This window comes from Ananas comosus, linkage group 1 (assembly GCF_001540865.1).
Source record: "Ananas comosus cultivar F153 linkage group 1, ASM154086v1, whole genome shotgun sequence".
Lineage (NCBI taxonomy): Eukaryota > Viridiplantae > Streptophyta > Magnoliopsida > Poales > Bromeliaceae > Ananas > Ananas comosus.
Genome location: NC_033621.1, coordinates 12,397,306 through 12,419,850, shown reverse-complemented (window position 1 = coordinate 12,419,850; position 22,545 = coordinate 12,397,306). Strand labels below are relative to the sequence as shown.

General features: G+C 35.2%; 2 protein-coding genes across 4 annotated transcripts; both read right to left on the bottom strand.

The window, feature by feature from the left end:
* Positions 1,754–6,040, bottom strand: LOC109706946 (amino acid permease 3-like). Of its 2 annotated transcripts, none has more exons than XM_020227975.1 (8): positions 5,925–6,040; positions 4,573–4,705; positions 3,627–3,860; positions 3,441–3,534; positions 3,086–3,300; positions 2,813–2,952; positions 2,479–2,709; positions 1,754–2,396 (listed from the first exon to the last, which is right to left on the bottom strand). In XM_020227975.1, exons 1-8 carry the CDS (start codon positions 5,925–5,927, stop codon positions 1,971–1,973), a joined length of 1,476 nt encoding a protein of 491 aa, XP_020083564.1. In that variant the 5' UTR covers positions 5,928–6,040; the 3' UTR covers positions 1,754–1,970. The 2 variants fall into 2 exon arrangements, with proteins under 2 accessions (XP_020083564.1, XP_020083573.1); XM_020227984.1 differs by lacking the exon at positions 5,925–6,040 and adding an exon at positions 5,700–5,900 and having other exon boundaries at positions 1,792–2,396.
* Positions 12,194–21,561, bottom strand: LOC109712865 (ubinuclein-1-like). Of its 2 annotated transcripts, none has more exons than XM_020236658.1 (13): positions 21,003–21,561; positions 19,783–19,872; positions 19,559–19,651; positions 18,705–18,781; positions 17,786–18,323; positions 17,195–17,294; positions 16,663–16,772; positions 15,918–16,004; positions 15,111–15,236; positions 14,880–15,020; positions 14,227–14,274; positions 13,905–14,006; positions 12,194–13,077 (listed from the first exon to the last, which is right to left on the bottom strand). In XM_020236658.1, exons 1-13 carry the CDS (start codon positions 21,306–21,308, stop codon positions 12,628–12,630), a joined length of 2,268 nt encoding a protein of 755 aa, XP_020092247.1. In that variant the 5' UTR covers positions 21,309–21,561; the 3' UTR covers positions 12,194–12,627. The 2 variants fall into 2 exon arrangements, with proteins under 2 accessions (XP_020092247.1, XP_020092255.1); XM_020236666.1 differs by having other exon boundaries at positions 17,195–17,291.

Sequence of the window (22,545 nt, the reverse complement as noted above, 5' to 3'; positions counted from 1 at the left end):
GTGGCTGGCAGCGAGAAATAGGATTTGGACGGCGGACTTGTTAACCAAACGTGGGTGGCAGGGTCCCTCAATTTGTGTGATGTGCTTCAGCAATGAGGAAAACCTGGATCATTTACTTTTTGGGTGTCCTTACGCGCGAGCTATGTGGAACGCAATACTTTCATGTTTACAGAACATCACCGCTTTACTGCGGACAGCAGTCGGAGACATTCCCATGAGATGGATGAATTGCAGGAACGTGTTGTTGGGAGCTGCGAAATCCTGGTTTGACTTATGCTTTGTGGCAGCTTGCTGGGAAATATAAAAAGAGCGAAACTCAAGAATCTTTACCAATCGCCGTACTTCTAGCGAAGTGTTAAAATCGAAACGGCGAAAAATAGATCGAGAAAATAATTTAATGCAAGAAACGAAAAGATAAGCGAAAAAAACACACCGATTTTTACGTGGTTCGGCCAACGGCCTACGTCCATGGGCGAAGACAGAGCAAATAATTTATTAATGTCGAAAAGGCGGAGTACAAAGAATATCTTCCGAAAAATCCGAAAACCAAAGTAAATATATATTCGACGCGCGTTACCGCATACGGCACCTTCCTAGCACGTCCGGACAATATATCTTGGCTCGACTCACCAAAACGAGGATGTACGGGACCTTGGCTGATGGTGTTGTTGCCACCGTACGGACCATCACAAGCCACTTAATTAATTAGTGCATTACAACTCCTCCCGACAGAAGCAAGCAACCTCACCTCTAATTAATTAGCATTGCATCTTAACCGGCCGGCTTCTTGCAAAATCAAGAACTCTCTTATATGCAAGGCTTAATTTGAATCGCGGCGTCATTAACTTGGCTGTAGCATGTATATATAATACATGTCTCCTAATTAGAGTCTAATTCTAATTCAATTAGAATTATACTCCTAATTATATTCCATATATGGCAAATTAAATCTAAATTATATATAATCCTAATTAGATTATGATTTAACTCCAATTTAGATAACTACAAATCTAAACCAAATATAACACGAAGAACTGGGCACGACCGTCACCTGCTTAGTCAAGCTTTGGATGTACGTGTGGTGGAGGTAACCAACCAACAGATCGTGGCCGAGTTTGGAAACTTGTGCGATCAACATAGCTAGCCTAATTTGTTTCTCCCACTCTCTCTTGTACTCTGCTCGTTCTCCTCTGAACAAACCTCCCTTTGTCCCCTCTGCTTGTACTCCCCTATCAAACAGGCGAACCCCTGTTTAATCAAATATATATATATATATATATATATATATATATATATATATATATATATATATATATATATAGTATGTTAATATGAGAAAAACTGGAATATAATATTTTTTGTTTCTAAATTTTTTTTTTCGGAGAGAGAAATTAAGATAGTATGCTATTCTTTTTCTTTATTTTTGAAAATAAGTTCAGTTAAAAGTGTGAGCAATTAGACTTCGAATTTGAAATTTTGGGTACCAATCATTAAATCTTTAATCAATTACGTTAGTTACAGTCGATAAGAAAAATTAAATAATATTGTTATGAAAGAAAAAGTATTTGTAATATACTTTTTATCCCCCCACAATAAGGCCTAAAAAAATAAATAGGAAATACTATTTCTTTGCTATTAATAGTATTTGAGCTTAAATTTGTTTTTTTTAAAAAATAGATAGCACGCTACCCGTTTCGTTTTATTTCATTTAGAAATAAACTTAGCTAGAAATGTACCATGCATACAAACAACATACACAAGCAGTTGAGTATATCTATTAGAATTTCCAGGTACGTACAAAGCAAATTTTGTGACAATTATGTGTTACTTGCACTGATCACAGTGTGTGTTGGAACCACACTATTCAACTCACTACACTTCTTGCTTTTGAGGATTACAAACAATAGAACTCAAATAGAACACACTTGGAAAGTAAGTACACAATTTTTATATGTGCCTTTTCTTGTAGCTCAGTAGCTGCTTTTGAAAGGCCGGTACACTTTGAGATCCGCGACGACGCCCGCTATCGACCCGGCGGCCGCTGCCACCGAGATGGCGAGGCACGCGAGGCTCAGCAATTGGAGGCACACCCACCGTGTGCTCCACTTCGGGATCCTCTTCTGGACAATGTACATTTCGACCGGAAAGTAGACCGTCAGTGGCCAGAACCCTAGCGCGCCGAGGAACCCGACGATGTCGTTGAAGAAGGGGAGCAGCATCGAGATCACGGTGGTGCCTACCACGAAGGCGGTGCGCCATGTTAGCCGGAAGAAGTTGAGCTCGTAGTACCGATTGGACCCGAGTGGGACCTGAATCTCTTTCGTGATGTATGGGGACTTGGGCCAGGTTTGGCGGGCCCATTTCTCGACAAACGCAAAGAGTGGCTGGCAGTAGACCTGTGTTCGAGTATAAATGATTAAAACACTAGCATCAGAGTAGGAGCTTCTGAGTTTATTTGTGTTTAGAGTACTGCTCTACCTGATAGGCACCAACAAGGTGGATGACGATTGCGGCATTGGCAATGTCAAGGAGCCAGTAAGGATTGTAGAAGCCAAAGCCGGTGAGGAGGTTTCCAGGGGCGTTGTCGCCGAACGCAGCATAGCCCATGCACCCGCACAACATGTAGAAGACGGTGGTCACCGTCACACTTAGAAGTGTCGCTCGCTTCATCACCCTTGCCTCCGACGGCGGCGGGGCTTTTATGGTGTCCTAAACATTCATTAATGCAGCAACAGCAAAATGTTATAGCTGGAACAAGTTTGTGAATGAAAAAGGATAGAGCAAAGTTCTAGTGTTTTGATTTTGGGTGTACCTGAATCTCAATGAGGATCAAAGAGTAGGAGTAGGCGAAGGCGATGTCGCCGAAGGCTTGGAGGCTTCGCCAGACTTTGTCGGTCGGCGTGACGACGCCGATGCTGATTCCGGTGAGGCTGCCTTTGAATCCTCCATTGCCTGTGGAAACCGAACATAAGTTTTATTCAAAAAGATGTGTCTTTTCGTGTAGAGATGCTGATTCAGAAGCCTGATGATCAGATAGGACCAAAAATATTATTTTCTACCGGCCGAAGTTTTGTTGAGGGCTCACCGATAACTTGCAAAATGCCGAGGGCGAGGCCGATGGAAGAATAGGTGAAGGACATCACGGCGGCGAGGATTGAGAGCCACCAAATCTGGTCGAAATCGGGGATCTGCGAGAACACGATCTCGGCGACGCCGAACAGAATCATGTAAGGATTGCTTGACATGAGGCAAGGGTCCTTCTTCCCCTTCTCATGAAAGCAATTAGACCTCTTAATTGCCCTATAATCAACAAAGAGTTGTTGAAAACCTATTTAAAAAGTTTTGAGCAAATGTGCAAACACTGTTATATAATTTCACATACTTGTAAGGGTATATATGCAAAAAAATTGCAAAAATGTAAATTTATGACTTGTGCTTACATCATGCTTATGGAAGCAGCAATTGTGTAGCCAATGGCAACTCCAAAGATGTTGGCGTATTGAAGGACGCCACAAATTTTCACTTTGATCCCATCTGTTTTTTAAAATTATGAAAAAAAGTGTTTTAGTAAGTTTTTAGTATATATACATATTATGGTACGAAATATATGAATTTGTTACACGGACTTAGATTTGCGTTAACCGCGTCCATGTAGGTGTAGTTGCGTTTTCCCGTGGAGGGGTCGCCGGCGCGGTAGCAGTCGGCGAGCAGGGCAGAGGTGTAGTACGTCACGAAGGAGAAGAGGAGCATGACGGCGGGGCCGGCGACCCACCCGAGCTGAGCGATGGCCCACGCCAGAGAAAGCACACCAGACCCGATCACCGCCGTGATGATGTGCGCGCTTGCGGTCCATACACTCCCTGAAATAAGTTTTAACACAATTACTTTACTGCAAAGATCGATCTAACAAAAAATAATTTCAAAATGCTCTTATACCGGCTAAACTAAATTTACGACTGATTCAAACATCATATCATAAAACAGTTCTTTTATGTTTAAGTTACTAGAGTATAACATTTAAAAATCATTTAATCTCTACATTTCTTTTCATATTCATGCATAGTTCTACCACGTGTGAATTTGATTAACAAATAAGTGCATAAATAGAAAAGAATTTAAATTTAGAATTTTCTGTTTTAATATCACGTTAACAAAAAAGATGCAACGCGACTAAATAGTGATAACTACATCATCAAAAATTTACACAAATCACGAGGCGCTAGGCTCCCTGCACACCGTCCAAATATAATTGATCACTTCAGTATGCAATCCTACTATTACCTACGGTTTTTTAAAATAAACGATAGTTTTATTTGTTACGAAAATATTGTCGTGGATGCTTTAATATTATAATCTGACAATAGACGGAAAAGAAAATATAGTTAAAAATATAAAATATTATGAATTTTAGTAATAATAATTAAACTTAAGTATTTTGAGCCAGTGATTTGGATTCAACGAGTTACAATTTGCATCAGAGTTGGACCTAATGACGTCTCCGGCATAAATGCGAGGGGTTTAAATATTTTAGGCAAGTGTTTAGTGCTAGCAGTTTGAGTCGTTATTGTTTACCGGTTCTCTTGAGGCGGCCATCGTCGTCGAAGCACTTCGAAGCTCCCTGTGGGTTCTCGAGCTCTACGGAGGCAACATCCATGGGAGCAAGCTTTGCGTGTTGGTAGTAATGCGTCGCCCCGCTCTCCCCGGTCTTTCAAAAACAAAGGAAAAAAGCAACAAAAATGAGACCTTGTTGTATATATAAACCCAAAAACAGAGTATCATTAAACAAAATAGAACACCTTTTTTTGTATAAAGGAACAGAGTATGGAAACAGAGGAGGGTATGGAGATGGAGATATTAGAGTATGGGAGAAGAGCTATGTATGTATATATATAGCTTTAAAACACGAAATGGGTATTGAGAGAAACCTGGGAAGTGGTTGACTAGAAGGGTCAAAGTTCACTTAAGTGTCAACCCTTCTACTGCTCAACACAACCCACTTGTAAAAGCTTAAATTATCAAAAAAAAAAAAAAAAAAAAAGGCTATTTTCAATATTACATATCTAATACTCTCTTTAATGTCTGAGCTTCAAAATTTTGATAAAAAATATATTTAACTCATCTGAATTATGGACCATGGTTATCCAAGATTTCAAAATTTTAATTTTACCATCAAAATTTTTAANAATAGGGATTATAGTTCAAGTAATTTCTGTACGTTTTTTTACCGAAAAAAATAAGAAAAAAAAAAAATTAAAATAATGGCTTATAAGTTTAGTTAATATATTTCATGTAATTCTCACAGTTATAAATTTTGAAATTAAAAATGTCGTTGACTAATTCAAATCAAACAAATTGAAAGGTTAGATAATAAAAATAAAATTTTGAAAGATTAAGTAGCTGGTTCAAAATAGCCGATAGTTCGAATAAGTTTTGAACGTTTTCTATCTACTTTAATAGGCGGGACTCAAACTCAAGACCTTCTAATTTGAGACAATGTGAAAATAATATAAAACAATCGTTTGTCTCTGAAAAATTTACGTATGGACTTGAGATATTTTAATAGACGGGACTCGAACTCAAAATCTTTTGACATTATATCATATTATAAAATAGTAAAACAACTATTTGTCTCTGAAAAAGTTAAAACTAGCTAGCGTAGAACAGTAATATTATTTTAACATTATACATTCAACACCTACCATCACGCTCCACTCTACTTGGGCTCTATAAACAAGGAGTCAACGTACACAGCATTGCCTTATATCTTTTTCACACTGATCGTTTTAAGGCCCACAGGATCTCCGTGCGATCACAACACAGGGTGGAGAGCATTATAAATTAAGCCATAGGAGTGTGTGGTAATGTGAGATCTTGGATAAGATTTTAACAGTAACTATGTTGGTTTTCGTGTGTTGGGCTCTTACCATTACAACTCAACCCCCCTTAGATCTTCTTCTTCTTCTTCTTCTTCTTCTTCTTCTTCTAAGGCTTGTAGAGAGAGAGAGAGAGAGAGAGAGAGAGAGAGATGGGTGGGTGTTTTTGGTGATGGGTGTTTAAGGGGTTTAAGGGGGTGGGTTTTTATAGGGGGTTAGAGGAGGTGGTGGGGATTAAGAAATGGAAGGTGGTGATTGTTCGCACGTGTGAGTGATGTGAACCATCCTTGTTTGATTGAGAATTAGAATATGTTCTCTTCTTCATTATTTATGGCATTGTTAAAACCTATATAGATATTTATACTGCGGCACTAACGGTACTTTAGAATGTACCTTCAAATACAGTTGACGTGTCAGTTTTGTATGCACGATAGTTTAGGCTTTTTTTCGGTTGTGGGTGGAGTGCCTTCCGCGTTGTACGTTCGTACGGACTGTATTAGTTTGATTATGATCTTAATAAAAAATAGTAGATCAGATCTTTATATATTTTTGTCTCAACATTTTTTTGGCTAAATGAATGGATGCTCAGTTTGTTCTTATATTTATATTAACCTCATGGCATATGTGCAAAATTTGCTGATTAACTGTATATTGAAATATTGTATGGGTATGGATAGTGTTGCTCAACTTTTAATGCACACCTTTGAAACTTCTTTTAGTGCTATTAGCTTATAAGTAATAACAAGTCTTTTATTCCCCTTCCCCAAATCTCACTAACTTTAAGAAAAGTCATAACTTGAATAGGAATTTATAAGATGGTAGTATCCATGTGGTGACTACTACACTTGCATAATTTGTGAGACATTTTAGAAGAAATAATGTGGTTTAGCTTAAACTTAGTGTTTGATACCACGTACCAATGCTCCGAAGGGTAGGTCGTAAATTTGAGCCCTAATCGTGGCACCCTAATTGTCCTAACATCAGATAATGTGCGAGAGTGTGAGCACATTATATGTCGTCAGCTTTCTTGTATTAATAACTAGGCTAATGTGCTTTTGGGTTAGCAGTTTAAGCTCAATTTAAGAGTTGTTAGTACTACTTGGCTAGATGGTTGCACTGATTATAAAAAGTTATTAGAAAATATTGTGTTTGGATTTTTAAATAAAAAAGGAATAGTAGAGAAATTGATTTAGTATGGAAGAAAATTGCTTTTGGTTCAAGAAACAAAAGAAAAGAAGTTAATATCCAACATACCCTTCAAAAACTTAAAAAATATTTAATATATCTCTCATGGACTAAAATGCTCTTATTGATTTACAAAAATTTCTTCAAATATACTCCTAATTAACCTTAGAGTTTACTAATTGGATTTGGGATTCAGAAAGTTGTTTCGAAAATAGAAGGATAAATTTAAAAATTTTGAATGGTAATTAAGACGGAATACATTAGCAAAAGCCCTGAAAGAGATCACAGTCACAAGCAATACAACATAGAGTATAGTAACATTTTAGGAAAGGAATATGATAACATTAGCTTTATAGCAATGGAAGGAATTAAATGTGATTTTTTTTTTTTTTTTGCCTTTGTTTTTTTAATTTCCACTTGCTCTACGTGAAGCTCCAAGATGCTTTTGTTATAAAGGAAAAATGGCAATTGTGCGAGTTCTTAAGCCTCTCATCCCAGATTTTTGCATAAAAATATGAAAAGGAATCAAGCAAGATCGGCATCGTCTATGCCAGCGCTTTAGGCACCGTTTGGATTAGGGATAAAGGAAGGGATAACCCCTTATCCCCTCTTTATATCCAAACACAAATTTTTTTATCTAAGAATAGTAATTCTCGGATACCTAAAATAAGCTGGTATAACTATACCCACCACTATTTCCATTTTCTATATATAACTACCCACTATTTTTCTTATTCCAGATTATTTATCCAAACGCTATTTTTTTTATCCCTCGGAACAACCTAATTTTCATCCATATGCTATTTTTTATATCCCCATACTTGTACCTATCCCTGTAATAACTAGTTCTTGCTTACACTCGAACCAAACGAAACCTAAAAGAGATCATCATTGCAACCACCTCTACAGTTCGTAAAAGTGGTTTAAACCATCTCTGCAATAACTAAAAACCGTCTTTTTTTGTAGTGATATTATCTAACAGAGCATTGTTTGGGATTGCATTAAATAAATTTGCTTTGTTGTTTATTAAATAATCACAAGTAAATATACACACACTTTAAAAAGAAGAAGAAAAAGAACAATCGTACTAAATGATTATTTCACTCTTCTTGAATATAACTTTTTTTTTAAACTACCCATTAAAGAGGATTACAAGGGTCATTTTACAACAAAAATTTTGTCGACGGTTAGGGATTAAAGCGTAATACGAGCGAAATTTAGAGAACAAAGTGTTTAATTCAAAAATATAGGAACCAATTAATAAGATTGTGACAAAAAAAAAAAGCAATTAATTGTGTTTGAATTTCAAACATGACACACAGCAAAAGAATTAATTAAGGAACAAAAAGCAAGAGAGAACAAAATTAAGCTTATAATCAAACACATTAGAAAACAAAACACTATTATTAAGAAAAAGATGGGAGCATCAAACTCCCCTTTCCATATCCATCATTGTAATGGAAAAATTATTATATAATATAATTGCCGTATAATAATATATACTTTGGAGAAGCTCATAATAATTAATATATTCTTTCCCTGTACAAATTCTCAACAACTATTCAAAGGAATTTAGATTGAAAAAGCAATGGCATAAACACAAAAATGCTTTGGAGATAGATCAGGAATATTTTGAATGGATTGAAATGGCTTTTTCTTTTTTTTTTGGTCTCCAATAGATTATTGTTGTTGTTGTATTATTTTTATTATTATTATTAGGAATTGCTCTTGTTTAGAATCTAGATGAGGGGTTGCTATTAATGCAAGAATAGATTCTACACGTGGATGAAGGGGAAACGCTCAAAGTTGGTCATCGCAAAAAAAGTAGGGAATCAAATTAAGAGGAATAAATTACACAATTATTAAAGTTTTAATTTGATTGATATGTTTTTTTTTTGTGATATATAAAAGTCTTGGTGTTAGCTTTTTATTATCCAGGGAGACGGAAATTAAATGCGATGTGACAAAAAACTCATACGAAAGAAATTGCATGGAGATCAAATATGGTCAAGTGAGTATTATTATTTGATAAATCTCAAGTTAAAACTCAAATACTTTTTTTTTTATTTGAAATTAATTTCTTACGTGAAATACATACCATGTTTTTTTTTGCCCCAGTTATGTGCAATATATGATGGGATTTAGAGATAGTCGCTAGACATGCTAAATCAAAATTTTCAAAGTTTATGTCCTTTAACGCAACAAGTTTATGAACGTACATATAAAACTAGAGCAATGACTTAATAGGTGTATTGTATCATCAACATCTCTGGCGCAAGTGGTTAAAAATTTGACGGTTAGTATACAGTATTCAAAGTTTCGAGTCTAATTGATTCATATTTTCTGCTAAGTTCTTTTCTTAAAAAAAAAAAAGAATATGAATGAAGCGAGTAGTAAACTACTTGTCTCATAAAAATAAATAATAAAAACTTATAGGCTTATGGCGTAGTTTAGTAACTTAATATTAGGTATTTTATAAACAACATGATAGAATTTTGTTACTCAAATAGTAATATGTCCAACATGTACAATAAAGAATTGTTTAGTTGCATGTAGTTGCAACTATACTGTAGTTTGAACTACATTAGGAGGTTTGACTATAGGAGTTTGAACTATATGAAGAGGTCGAACTACAGGAGTCGGAACTACATTCAAACTGACCACGGTTTCAACTGCAATAATTGGAGGGAGTTATTAATTTAAGCAAAAGGCAAGTTTACCTCTCCAATCACTTCTTAAATTATTGTAATAGTTATATTTCTATCTGCTTAAATCAAATAAATTATTTATAGTTATAATATTTTTTACTGTATTCAACCAAATAAGATGTATGTTATTGTAATAATTATATTTCTATCTGCATATATCTTTGACTACATCATATTTCTAATTACATGAATGAGTTTATCAGCTCCAAGAAGCGAAAGCTATTGGAGTGGAGAATAATAAGTAAGTTATTATTAGTAAGAAGAGTGTTAGAAGCACCCCCAATAAACAATTGGAGAAAAGAAAAAGGATTGAGTGGTAAGGATTCAATGCTGAGAAGGGGAATTGGCTATCACCTCTCTCTTCTTATAAAAACCACAATTAAATGCTTATGTGGGAGATTGACCACAATATAAAAAGGTAAGTCACTTATGGACAACATTTTTGTCCTTAGTGGTGTTTTTATAAATTAACTTGAGTTCTTAATTCAAAGATGATAAAAATGAATGGGGTTTTACAAAGTTGCTCATAATTCTACTTATTTATACTCAAATAGTTGTTTTCTTGATAGTTATCTTAAGATGGTCGGGAGTATGTATTATAGGTTAATTTCATACAAATTTCTGTAAATATATTGAATGGCAAATATATTCCTACAAAATTTAAGTTTCATATATTATTCCTGTAAAAGTTCTGATGTTTTCAAATACGTCTCTGCTGTTAGAATCTGTTAGAAAGATTTAGTTAAACATAGAAATATAGTTAAAAATATTAGAACTTTTGTAGAGACAACATATGACTGTTGAACTTTGTAAAAATATATTTGTCATTTACTATATTTACAGTGATCAGTATGAAATTACCCTTGTATATTGTATATATGTATTAAATAACATGCAACAACCATCTATTTGCAAAAGCTTACAACATCTAAGCACAGGATCTGTAATATGTGAAATAAAAATAGAAAAAAATATAAATATTGCATCATTTTCAAAAGCTAAAGTTTTCAGAGAACGGAACCCTTAAAATATAAAATATTTAATTAGAAAAAAATAAATTCAATAAAGCTAGAAATCTCATAAAATTTGAACTCAGTACTATCCATTTTGATGCTGTGTTAAATAATATAAAATAAAATTTTATCTCCAAAAGTCATAATAGTGGTTAATGAGGGAGTCTACAAAGCAAAGGCCTAGAGAGGAGAGAGAAAGAGAGAGAGAGATTATTTTAAATTAAAATAAAGTTTTTGTTTCTATGCCTTCTACTACTATTGAAAGTTTTTAAATTTATTTTTTACTAGCGAAAATATTTTTTTTTAAAAAAAATCAATCCCATTAGTAAATCTTGGAGGGAGGGAAAGAAAATAATTTGAAAAAAATTTTGATAGCCAATGAAAATATTTTAATCATCTAAGAATAAGTGAGATACTTTTAAAACTTAAAAAGATTAGATATTATCTCAAAAAATGTTCCTCTTTTTAGGATAACAGCGAAAGAGTCCAAAAATGGATTTTAATCAACGAGAATCTTTGTCCACCACACGTATTCTCAGGTGTTTAAGAGTGCCCTAGGTTTTCGGGGTACGTGGGGCCTACGAGCGGAGAGTCTTAAAAAAAATAATAATAGAAGGATAAATTTCAAATATCATCACTATAGTTTTATACTTTCTCACTTTAATATTTTATTATTTAAAATATATCAAGTCAGTAAGTATCATGTGGTTTTCTTTTTATCTTTTCGTCAATTTTTTCGTTTATATTTGTTAAATTATATATAAAAAATTTCAGATATCCCATCTAAATTTATCGAATATTTACTTTAGTACCCTTTAGTTTTAACTTTGTCATTGATTTAACGAAAAAAAATTAGTGGAATCGATAATAAAAGGATGAAAATGAAACCACGGGGTACTAAATTGATACACTTTAAACTACAGGGTTGTAAAGTGAGAAACTGTGAAACCACAGGAATGGTATTTGAAGAAGTTAAAGAAAAAAAAAAAAAAAAAAGAGAAAACACCCACACACAAAATAAATAAAAAAAAAATTAAAAACAATCTCAGGCTCTAATAAAGCATACATAGGCTAAATTGGGCCGGTCCAGTAAAGTTAGGCCCATTTAGAGACTTCAGGCTGAAATGTGTACCCGTACTGGACCCCAAGGCCCTAATAAAAGAGGCCTCCAGTTTTGGGTCTTGTTCTTTTATTGGGACATTAGAATTAAAAAAATATAAATAAAGACAATCGGCTGAAGTGTTTAAAACAAAGTAAATTGAACAGAATCACTTTGAAATTTTAATAAGATACCTATAATTTAATTGATATTTGATAATTTAAATCTTTTTTTTACAAAAAATCACCAGTAAATTGAAAAGGCATCACCAACAACATCAAACTCGCATCAAAACAAACAACACACAATCAATCATGACGAATTCATTTTTGTCTAAAAACAGATGATAAGAGTATTTACAAAAAGAAAATGAAAAAAAAAAAAAAACCTTTTTTTGGTTAAAGCATTATGCAGAAGCAGTAGGCATCTAAATCAACACATCATATAACTACACACCTTTGATTTTCACCCACCAGCTGTGCTTAATCCTTTATTTGAGCCGGCGCACGACCATTTTTCGATGGATTCCAAAGGGGGTTTAAAAAGGGGGAAAAAAAAAAAAAAGACTACATATGATGTTATGGTAAATATAGAAGCTGTGGTTAACATTAAATGGTTGCTCAGAGAAGAATTGGTTGAGGACACATTAAAGCTATCATGTTGTTCTATGATTATAGTAAGAAGGGGGAGAAACGAAAAATTAAAATCAGAATACACACTAGTTGTGTAATTTTACGCCCCAGCGGATGCTAGCTCGGTTGGTCGGAATTCGGAAGACAGGGCATCTGACTGCTTGCTTTAGGTTGGCCGCTCGCATTTGGCTCATCGGTGTTTTTTTGAGACTTTTGTCGTTCCTTAACGTGCTGCTGCTGCGGAGGAAGCTTGAGCGAGAGAGCTTGCGCTTCTCCCAGTTCGTGTTCCGGGTTTCTCTTCGGCTTTTTGCTCGCATCGACATTTCTGTTGCCGCCCTCGTATTTCGATCCTTGATCGACAAGAGGGAGAGTAGGGTTGGTGACCTTGCTTGTTGAAGTGAGAGGTTGATTGGATGTATTAGTCTTCTCGGGAGAAACAATGCCTTGACTGGTGTAAGTGATAACTGGCCTCTCTTGTAGAGTTCGCACTTGGGCAGTTTGCGCGCTATTTGCTAGCTTGGCTGCCGCAGCCAACCTTCTCCTCTTGAGCCTCTCCTCATCGCGAACCTACACTTACACCAATTAGAGAACACCATAAGGACTTGTATTAGCACAAAATGCATCATCAGGGGAGTATTGGACTAGAAACATTAATATTTGCATCCAAAACAAACTCTCAAAATGCCTGTCTGAAGACAGTTTTTTCACTAGAAGTCATACTGTCAATAATATAGTGTAAGCAGTTCCGTAGCAAAGAGAAAAGAAAAAAAAAAAAACAAACCTAGAGACTCCATGACGCAAGACAAAGAAGATGGTGAAGAGGTTGCTAAGGATCTATAGAAAGGGATGCCTTATGGATGATTGGGAATGAAGTTATGAGGAATTTGCACTCTCGAAACTCGGGAAAAAAAAATCGATGAGTTGTGATGATGCCGATATGCATCTCTAGTAATGCACGTCGGAGCCACAAATTTTACACAAAGAAAGATAGGAACACAAAAATGTTTATAACACAGACAATAGCATTTAGATCATGGGTTTACCTATCCTATCTATATTTACAAATTCCTATATACAAAAAAAGCCTTGGGATACAAGGTTGAAGATCACAAGATCAGAGTTATAAAATAATTTGGATGATCAACGAAATCAGATATACTAATATGCAAAAACAAATCCATGTTTGAGAACCTTACTGCTTACATACTTCCCTAATCAATGGCCACATATTGTTATATCAAGGCAAAGGTAATATGACTCAATATGTGATTTTGCATATTGGCGTCTTAGACTTTGTATATCATATCCGTAAGTCTCAATTTCTGTGCAAATTTGATGGTGTATAAACCACTAGAGCTTCTTATTAGTTGCCAAATAGATGAGAATATTAGGACCTTATGTTGCCTGTATAACGCCCCTTTACGCTCCTTCGATCTGTAAATAGCATCTTTGATTCCGACGTTATCCATATAACCATGTGGCCAAAGCTCCGCCAGCTGGATCAGAAGCAAAAATATTTTATAAGCAACCAAAATGTCTGATTGCTCAACTAGCCAGATAAAATAAGGAATGCAGTGTTTTAAAATGAAATAAGATTCAAAAGAAGTCTTATTTTAAAATTCTACTGAAAATATGACGGGCAATGTAAATAAATGTGCATCAAACAATTTCCCACTGATTTGATGATATGAACGAAAAGAAAAAACTAAGAAATACCTCAACATATAGCTTCCTACTTAGAGGGCCCTTGTCTTCATCCATACCCTGATAGGAAAAGAGGAAAGGTTCTTAATATTGATTAAAAACTGACAATACGGTTAAAACAAGATTTAAGAGTCAAAGTAGCCAAGGAAATACAAGCCTTATCTAGATGAGAAATATAAAAGCTTCATGGTGAATAAAGATAGGACACAAATTCTGTCTAAATAGTTAAAGATTAACATAAGAAGCCGAATGTGCCATTTAACAGCTGACATTGGATTCACTTAAAGACTTAAGTTAGAACTCTACTGTGCGACTAACAACTGAAATTGAATTAACATAAAATTCTGTTTAAACTTTGAACTCCGATAAAATAGTCCATATTAGAATAGTCTAGAATTCCAGCTGACTTGGATTTAACTAGATGAGGTTATATTAATTTAAAGTTTTATCGAAACCAGCGTTAAATATGCAGATTATATTACAAATAAAAATGCACCATTTGTCATCTAATAGAGCATCATTAAAAAAAAATTACCAAAATAAAAATACACGTGATAAGGATGTATATAAAAGAATGAAGTTGAATGGGACACATCCCAATAGATTAAACTATTTCAATCATATCCAATGAAGGACAATTTTTCATCAGGGACATAATTTTGTACCTCAACATACAAATCATATAGATCGCAGATCTTGTCTTCAAGGGCAGCATCCATACTATGTCTTCCTTTTAAAGCTCTTCTTTCTTCATTACTTACAGCTTCTTGAAAATCATCTGTTGAACCATCTTGTTGTTCAGTCCCCTATAAAGGACAAACAGGCGTTGAGAAAAATGAGAATCAAGTAAAATTGTTCACAAGCTTTTCAGACAAAATTAAACATGGTGAAGCTACCTTTGATTTCATGGTTGAAATACGTGCTTTAATCATTTCATAAACCTCTCTCTTTATTTGTTCGAATCTATCAGCCTTCTGCTGCTTTGCCGAAAGACCTAATTCAACCAGCTCTCTCATGTTTCTCTGTGACGGAATCAAATGGATCAATCTATCATGCATTCAGTTTCTGACAGTAAATGCATGCTAAATCCACCTATAGTAAATTAGTAATCAAGGAACACTTTTCATTGATAACATTCTAACAAACTATGATTTCACAAAGCATAAGCATAACAACATAAATCTTGTGTGTTAGACTTGCAACATCTAAAGACAAAATATTTAATATTCAAATTTTATTTTCAATGTAAAATAGATAGCCTCATCAACATACCATGCTTAATTTGCAAATATTAGAAAAGGTGAGGTTGTCCCTGATTTAATTACGTGTGCTGCAAATCTTAGTTGAATATTGATCCTATATTTTCTAAGAACTTCAGGAACTATGTCGTTTTCCTAGAAAATTCTATTTACTTCTATTCATTCAGGAAATATCTAGAAGCAGAAAAAATAATGTGCAACGAAATAGTGAGCGACATCCCATCATGTGAATGAACTTGAAATTATAAAAGCATCTGCAAGATAAGTTTGGTTGAAATTCAAAAACAAAATACTACCAAATGGGACATCCACATCCCATTAACAATATTTAAAATGGCACAGAAGTTAAAAACAAAGAATAAGCTTCATATATTGATGATTTTATCTGTGCAAAAAATTAAGGCTACAATGCATCAAATAAAGAAATCATCATTCAAAAGTTACCTTTAAAGTCTTCCGGTGGACTAAGTGACCGACAATGCCCATAAGACGGTCAATCAACTCATCTTCTGAAATTTTTCCTTTACTTGCCTGTGTCAATGAAAATTTTGTTATTCAAGAATGGCAGGGCGCACTAAAAGTGTAGCTAAAGCAATTCATACAGCAGAACACTGATAAAAGAAGATGGCCAAAATCGATTGAACAACTAACCATGATCTTTTCCATGAATAGCACACATAAAACGTCAGGACCATACACCATATCTTCCAAAAGAAGTTAAGTATTTGCATTGGTTGTTATTTGTACCATGTAATTAAATTTCTGCCTACACCTTTATAAACAGTTAGCATTTTCATGTAGCCCCCCTCAACTCAAGGGCTGCTGAAGATATGGACCTCTGTGCTAAAAGAAGGCATCAAGTGAAACATTCAGAAGTACTTTTTCTGTCAATACTCACATATTTGACACAAAAGGCTTTGAAACGGAGGGCATCCACACAACACGAGAAAATTGTAATTTTCAAGAGGAATAGGCACAAATTATGGCTCTTCTTAGGGGCATAGAAGCGAAGATACTTTTGTTGGTATGCACATAAATACATGTATTTTGGGAGGGTATATATCCAAAAACTTCAAAAGGACTGCAGGTCATGAATGAGTTTCGCCAGTTTGAAAATTAATGAGGTTGAAACACAATTACGCAAGTACGCATTAATGACGACGAAAAATGAAGTTGACCAGAAGAATACCGATAATCTTGCAACTTTAGCTAGCGTTTGTTTAACTTCTGGAGGCAATCTCCGTTTAACTCCTTGATATGCAGGGTCAGCATCCTGGACATCAAAACTTGGTGGTCTGACTGTAAGGAGAATTTCATTTTAAAAAGAAATCTAAAGTTAGGTCCCATAACATTCCACAAGGTGATCCTCTAATCAAGGATTTAAGTGCCGTGGCACGGGGTCGTGCTGGAAACTTGCCGGCACGGTGCGTGCCGGTCCCAAAAAATTCACGTATGTCAATATATAATAGCATGAAATATTTATTTTCTTTAATAATAAAATATTCTAGCTGTTTATTATGTATTTTTATCAAACCTTTTGAACTTTATTGAAAAAATTACTAACTAATTTAAAAGAATGGAGGGTTTTGAACTGTGCCATCAGCACGGATGCTGTTTCGTGCTAATATCTTATTGGCACGATACGGCATGATATATACAACATGTGCCGACGGGTACTTAAATCCTTGCCTCTAATACAGTACAGCAATTTAGAAACTTACTTGCTGCAACTATCTTTTCAAGATCACGAATGGCTCGTTCAAGTCTTGTACCTTTAGGTCTAATAGCTGCACCTTCTCTAACTCTTCTAGTTGTCGACTGCTACATAAGGCAACCCCGGGAAAAGAATAGATTGATTAGACAAGAGAAAAACAAGCGGTGCAGTAATTTACCCAACTTAAGCACACGAGCGGCTAGAATGAATCAAATAACCAATTACTTTCAGGATGCTCAGAAACATAACTAACAGGCTTGATGCTACTACAAAATTTGAAAGGTTTATGTTAAGGTGCTCTAACAACTGCCAGGAAAAGAGATAGACAAAATGTGCTTATTCTGGAGTAACCTTTAATTCTCTTCTAAGTTACACTTAAAAAAAAAATCTAGAATATTTCTGAATCATTTTTAAAAAAAATCTAGAATATTTCTGAATCATTTTAATCTACTGCAAATACAAAGTCAACAAGTCACAACGGAAGTTCTTGCGCTAAGCTAGATTTTGCCAAGGCTAAAAAGACCATCCAAAACAGGTATGAAATATCAAGCAACTAATATATAATGCGAATCTTTCAAACTCAACAATGGATACTTACCACTGCTTGTAGAGGGTAAGAACTACCAGAAATATTCCTGTGAGCAAATTCACCAGATGTGGATTTTTCTTTGCATTGAAATTTTGTTTCTGCACCGTCATTTTCACCATTCAGCAACTTTCTGGATTGAAAATCAAGAAAGCATGAAACACCTTTGTCCGGATGGTCTGAATACATATGATTGTACGATTCATTTGTTCCTCTTGACTTTTCAGAAATATCCCTAGACTGGAGAGCTCCAACATCCTTATTTTGTAATTTTGCATTTGTTGGATTTTCCATACTGCTGGCCAAATCAACAGACTTCTTTTTGTAGACCGCTGTAGGGGCACTTTGTTTGTTGTCTATAAGTTTGCTGTCTTCTTCACCATAAGAAGGCAGGTTCTTTCTCATATACAGTTCGTTCCTTGCCACAGTGTTCATCCGCTTGCGCCGTATTCTTACATGTTCACTAGGAACATGGTCCTGGTCCTCGTGATGTGTCGAGTCTTTTCTTCTCCTCTTCCTTGATGCCACAACAGGTGATGAGCTAGGTTCGCTGGTAAAATACATAAAGAGATGTATAAAGTTAATTCTTATAATTACCAAATATCAACTGTACATAACACACAAATAAGTCATCAATGAAGAAAGTACATTACAAAAATTTGTAATTCAGTTTTGTCTTGTTTAGTTCAAACAAATATATATATATATATATTTTGATAGTATATAAAAGTAATGGTTGAGGAAGTTAGAAGTTAGCTCCAAAATAAATGAGCCAAAATACAGATAAAAGAAGAGAAAATTGGTAGATGAACAACTCCTAATCATAGGAATTAAAACAAAAAAGTCACCGAGAAACTACCCATTTCACTAAACAATAGAACACAGATTATGCTACTAGTGCTGGAATAAAATCACTCGAGAAGAATCTTACATCTGCTCCAACTTCCCTTTGTTAACAAAATAACCATTGTGCTTTGTCACCAATTTGTCGACTTGAAAATATTCGTCCTGAAAACACAAACGAACCAAAGACATGGAATAACTGTAGCATATATTTACAATGTGGACAAAGAACAATAATATCATGATAAACAAAACAATTGTTTGCAGTATAGTATAGAAAATAAGATCATTTTTCCTGTAGAAAGATTGTTCAAATATAGATTAGGTCCTCATCATCTGACTATTACGCAAACTATATCAGATAATATTCAACAAACTAATGCACAGCCTGCTAGGGATAGAAGAACTAACTGTGAAAATGCTAATAAACGAATGTAGTTTTATATTCTCATGGCATCACTATTTTATAAGTAAAAACCAATGTTATGCTGGCTCAAAAATATCCCTTCAATAATTAGCACTTTGTGATCATGCTACAAGTTAACAAGTATTATTATGCTGGACCTTTTTGGATCTGGCACTGACCGATGAACTAAACTGTGGTTGCACCTTGCTCTTAGCGTTATATAAGGTTGCTTAGGACTCGACCATTTGTAGCCCTTACCATTTTAATCCTATCATAAGCAAGTTATGTATACCAAAATTGAGAGAAACAACAGTTTTTCAGTCATTCCAAGTCAAGAAGAATGTGAGGATAGTTTAAGGTTTTAGGTTTCTTATTCTTTATTTTGACTTAGTTGATGTTTTTGGCTTGTTTACAATGGTCAGAAAGGCTTGTATGCTGAAGTATGCAACACAAAAAAAACAAAAGTTACTGGCTTGTATGCTCAAGCACGCAACACAAAAAAAAGTTATTATGAGGAAAAGATCTATAACACCAACCAGTTCAGCATCATCAATGAATGAATCCTCAGTATCATATTGATCATCAACAGGGGCATCATCAAGATCTTCCTCATCACTGCTGTGCTTTCCCTAAGTTCAATAAACTTGGAGTCAGCAGAGTATGTTTGAACATGACTGGCAAGAAACAACAGAATTGAAGTTCAACAATTTCTTCTTTTGAAAAAATACTCTGTACTAAAACTTCTTAACACCCTTCTTACCATGTAAAGTCGTTCAATTTTCTCAATAACTGCACTAAATCGGTTCGTTGGTGGTTCCTTTTCCGTTAGGTCATCTTCAGCAGGTTTAACCTGGTATGTCAATACAAGAATATCAATTTAGCACATCTCTCATTGGATCTTCAGGGTAAAAGATTATAGCAGGACAAACAAGTATAAGCTCGTTAAAAATGGAAAAAAATAAATTTCTAGAACACAAATGTCTGCCAAGAACATCAAACTACTTTTCTCTAGCTGGAGAGACAATCTTCTCTTGCCCAATTTCACACAAAAAAGTTCAACGTTTGAAAATCAAGTGTAGCCATTAAAACATTGTAAATACTTCATCTAATAATTATTGCAAAGTCCAATCTCTATCAATATAAATTCCAAATAACCTTCATCCTATCAATAATTTGTAGTAGCTCAACTAGTTAAACCTAGTCTGTTGTCCTTTGTTCAATGTAGACTTAGAACTATCATGTAAGGACAAGAAATCAAGGATTCTGATGCTGATAAGCAAAGCTGTGTTGACGAATAAACAGATCTAAGAAGCCCATGCCAAGACCCGAGCATCAGCATGCATAGTGCAATAGAACATAATGTGCAAATGACCATCTGGCATGAGGACATAAAGCAGCAAGTAAATCCATAATAAGGATGACTACGAATGATACACAAAAGCACACAAAATTTAAAATTCATCCAAATTAAAGAGTGAGTCATCACCCCTTTCAGTTGCTCTAAATGCTTATCATTCCACTGTTAATCTTCATGTTAATACATCTCCACACTCCTCATGGAGACAATCTTTTACCATAATTCTGCTCCAGTAATTCACTAGTATCCACATTGGAGTTTATTCAAGCTTGTAAAACTCCTCCATGATTCCCAGCAGCAGAACTAAACTGGTGTGAAGTATTTTAGAAAAAATAAGAGATATAAAATTGCTTTATACTCTACAATTCTGTGATATGTTCAACGATAAATCTCTCCGTCTCATCATAGCAACTAATTCTTCTCAGGAGATATTCATACCTACCATCTAAATCCATAACAATGAACTGAAATTTGAGCAGCATATGATGAAATTTCACATCAATGAATCTCAAGGGCCTAATCCCAATGAAGCGAACACAAACTTGAGCAGCACTAAAAACGCACAGTAATAAACACTAATGCCGAAGCAAAATTAGCATTCGGCGAAGGCGACAGAGCCCTACCGATCCAGAAGGGCCGGGTTGCGCAGCGAGCACCGGGTCGGCTCCCCGGGGCTGCGGGGGTCCGCCCCCATATCCGGCCTCCTTGAGGAGCTTCTTCCACGAGACGATGGTGGTCTCCCCGGGCCGCAGCTCCACCTCGAACCGCAGCTCCCCGCCCTCCTCCTCCTCCGCCGCCGCCGCCGCCGCCGCCCTCGCCGCGGCGCGCTCCCGCTCCGGGGGATTCGAGGAAGAAGAAGGCTCCGTCGGCGGAGGAATAGTGGAATGAGCGGGCGAAACCCTAGCGGCGGGGACCTTATCCTCTTCCATGCAGGGGGGGGGGGGAGGAATTGAGGACCTAGGGCATCCAAGATCGGGCGAGGGAGAGATCGTCTGCGGGGAGAGTGTTAGGGTTAAGGTTAGGGTTAGGGTTTGGGGAGGGTTTCGATCGGGGGAGACGAAGGGTTTCGCGATTGGGAAGGAGAGATAGAGAGGAGAGAGAGAGAGAATTCTCTGTTTCTCTCTCTAGCATACTTTCTCTTTCTATCTCTTCTTTCTCTCTCCTCGGTTGCGCGGGACAGATGCCGGGGACTTAACCACCGTACGTCATACGACTCGCCTACTTGTAGGAGTAGACCCATCACAGTATTAGTTCCGATTTGGTAAAATTGCATGGAGACCCGTCAACTATAGATACCCCTAAAAACACTCCTCCTCTCACTCCCTCCACAACTTTATTTTTTATTTTTTTTTGGTTGAAATTTTATTAACTTTTTGATCATTTTGATTTAAGCTACTCTCACAAAGTTAATATGGAATTTCACCGGATTTAATAATCATTTAGTGAGTTTATTAGTTTTGTGGCCGATGAAAATATTGATCCTGCATCAATTTTTTAATAAATATATAGAAAGAAGTTCGCTGAATTTTCTATTTTAAGAGACAGGTCATTAAATTTTATATATTTTAAAAGTTTGATGATGAAAATAATTCAAATTAAAACAAACTGAAAACTAATGATGCATTATGCACGGACTCGCAACTCGACTGAGATTACGGGATTAGCCCGGACTCTGTTTATAGCAGGATTCGAACTCAGCACACCTTAGGATTTAAATTTAAGATTTTAGGAATTTACTTCATCAAATTCAAAAATTTCTCAATAGGTGGAATTAAATTCAAATTACAAATCTAGAATATTTCATCATCTTTGACTATTGAGAGATTCCCCATCCCAATTGGTTAGAAAGAGTTGCTTATCCAACCAGGTGTACGAGACAAGCAAAATATCTTACAACTTTAGAAAAAAATTTTATGTTCTAATAATAATAGGAGAGAATTATTTATTCATTTTATTACAAATCCTAATGGGATTTGAAGCATATAGTAAGATATTTTTTTTGACAAACGGCTAAGAAAAAAAATGACTTTTTGAAATTTTTGTGAAAGAAGTTATTATTCTTTTTTCCTCTGTCCCAATAATTCTCTAAATTGTATTCTAATTGTTGAATATTGACTATAAATTTGAAAGCTATAATAAATAACTTTCTAGTTATATATTTTTCTA

Bases quoted from the DNA above. Each gene is read 5' to 3' on its own strand.
- LOC109706946 (XM_020227975.1), bottom strand. The intron at 3,301-3,440 runs GTAAGCACAAGT...TGTTGATTATAG, and splicing joins GCTGCTTCCATAAGCATGAT to GGCAATTAAGAGGTCTAATT. The intron at 2,710-2,812 runs GTACACCCAAAA...ATGAATGTTTAG, and splicing joins TGATCCTCATTGAGATTCAG to GACACCATAAAAGCCCCGCC.
- LOC109712865 (XM_020236658.1), bottom strand. From the start codon at position 21,308: ATGGAAGAGGATAAGGTCCCCGCCGCTAGGGTTTCGCCCGCTCATTCC. The intron at 18,324-18,704 runs GTAAGATTCTTC...GTATTTTACCAG, and splicing joins AAAGGGAAGTTGGAGCAGAT to CGAACCTAGCTCATCACCTG. The intron at 15,237-15,917 runs GTAACTTTTGAA...ATTCCGTCACAG, and splicing joins TCCACCGGAAGACTTTAAAG to AGAAACATGAGAGAGCTGGT.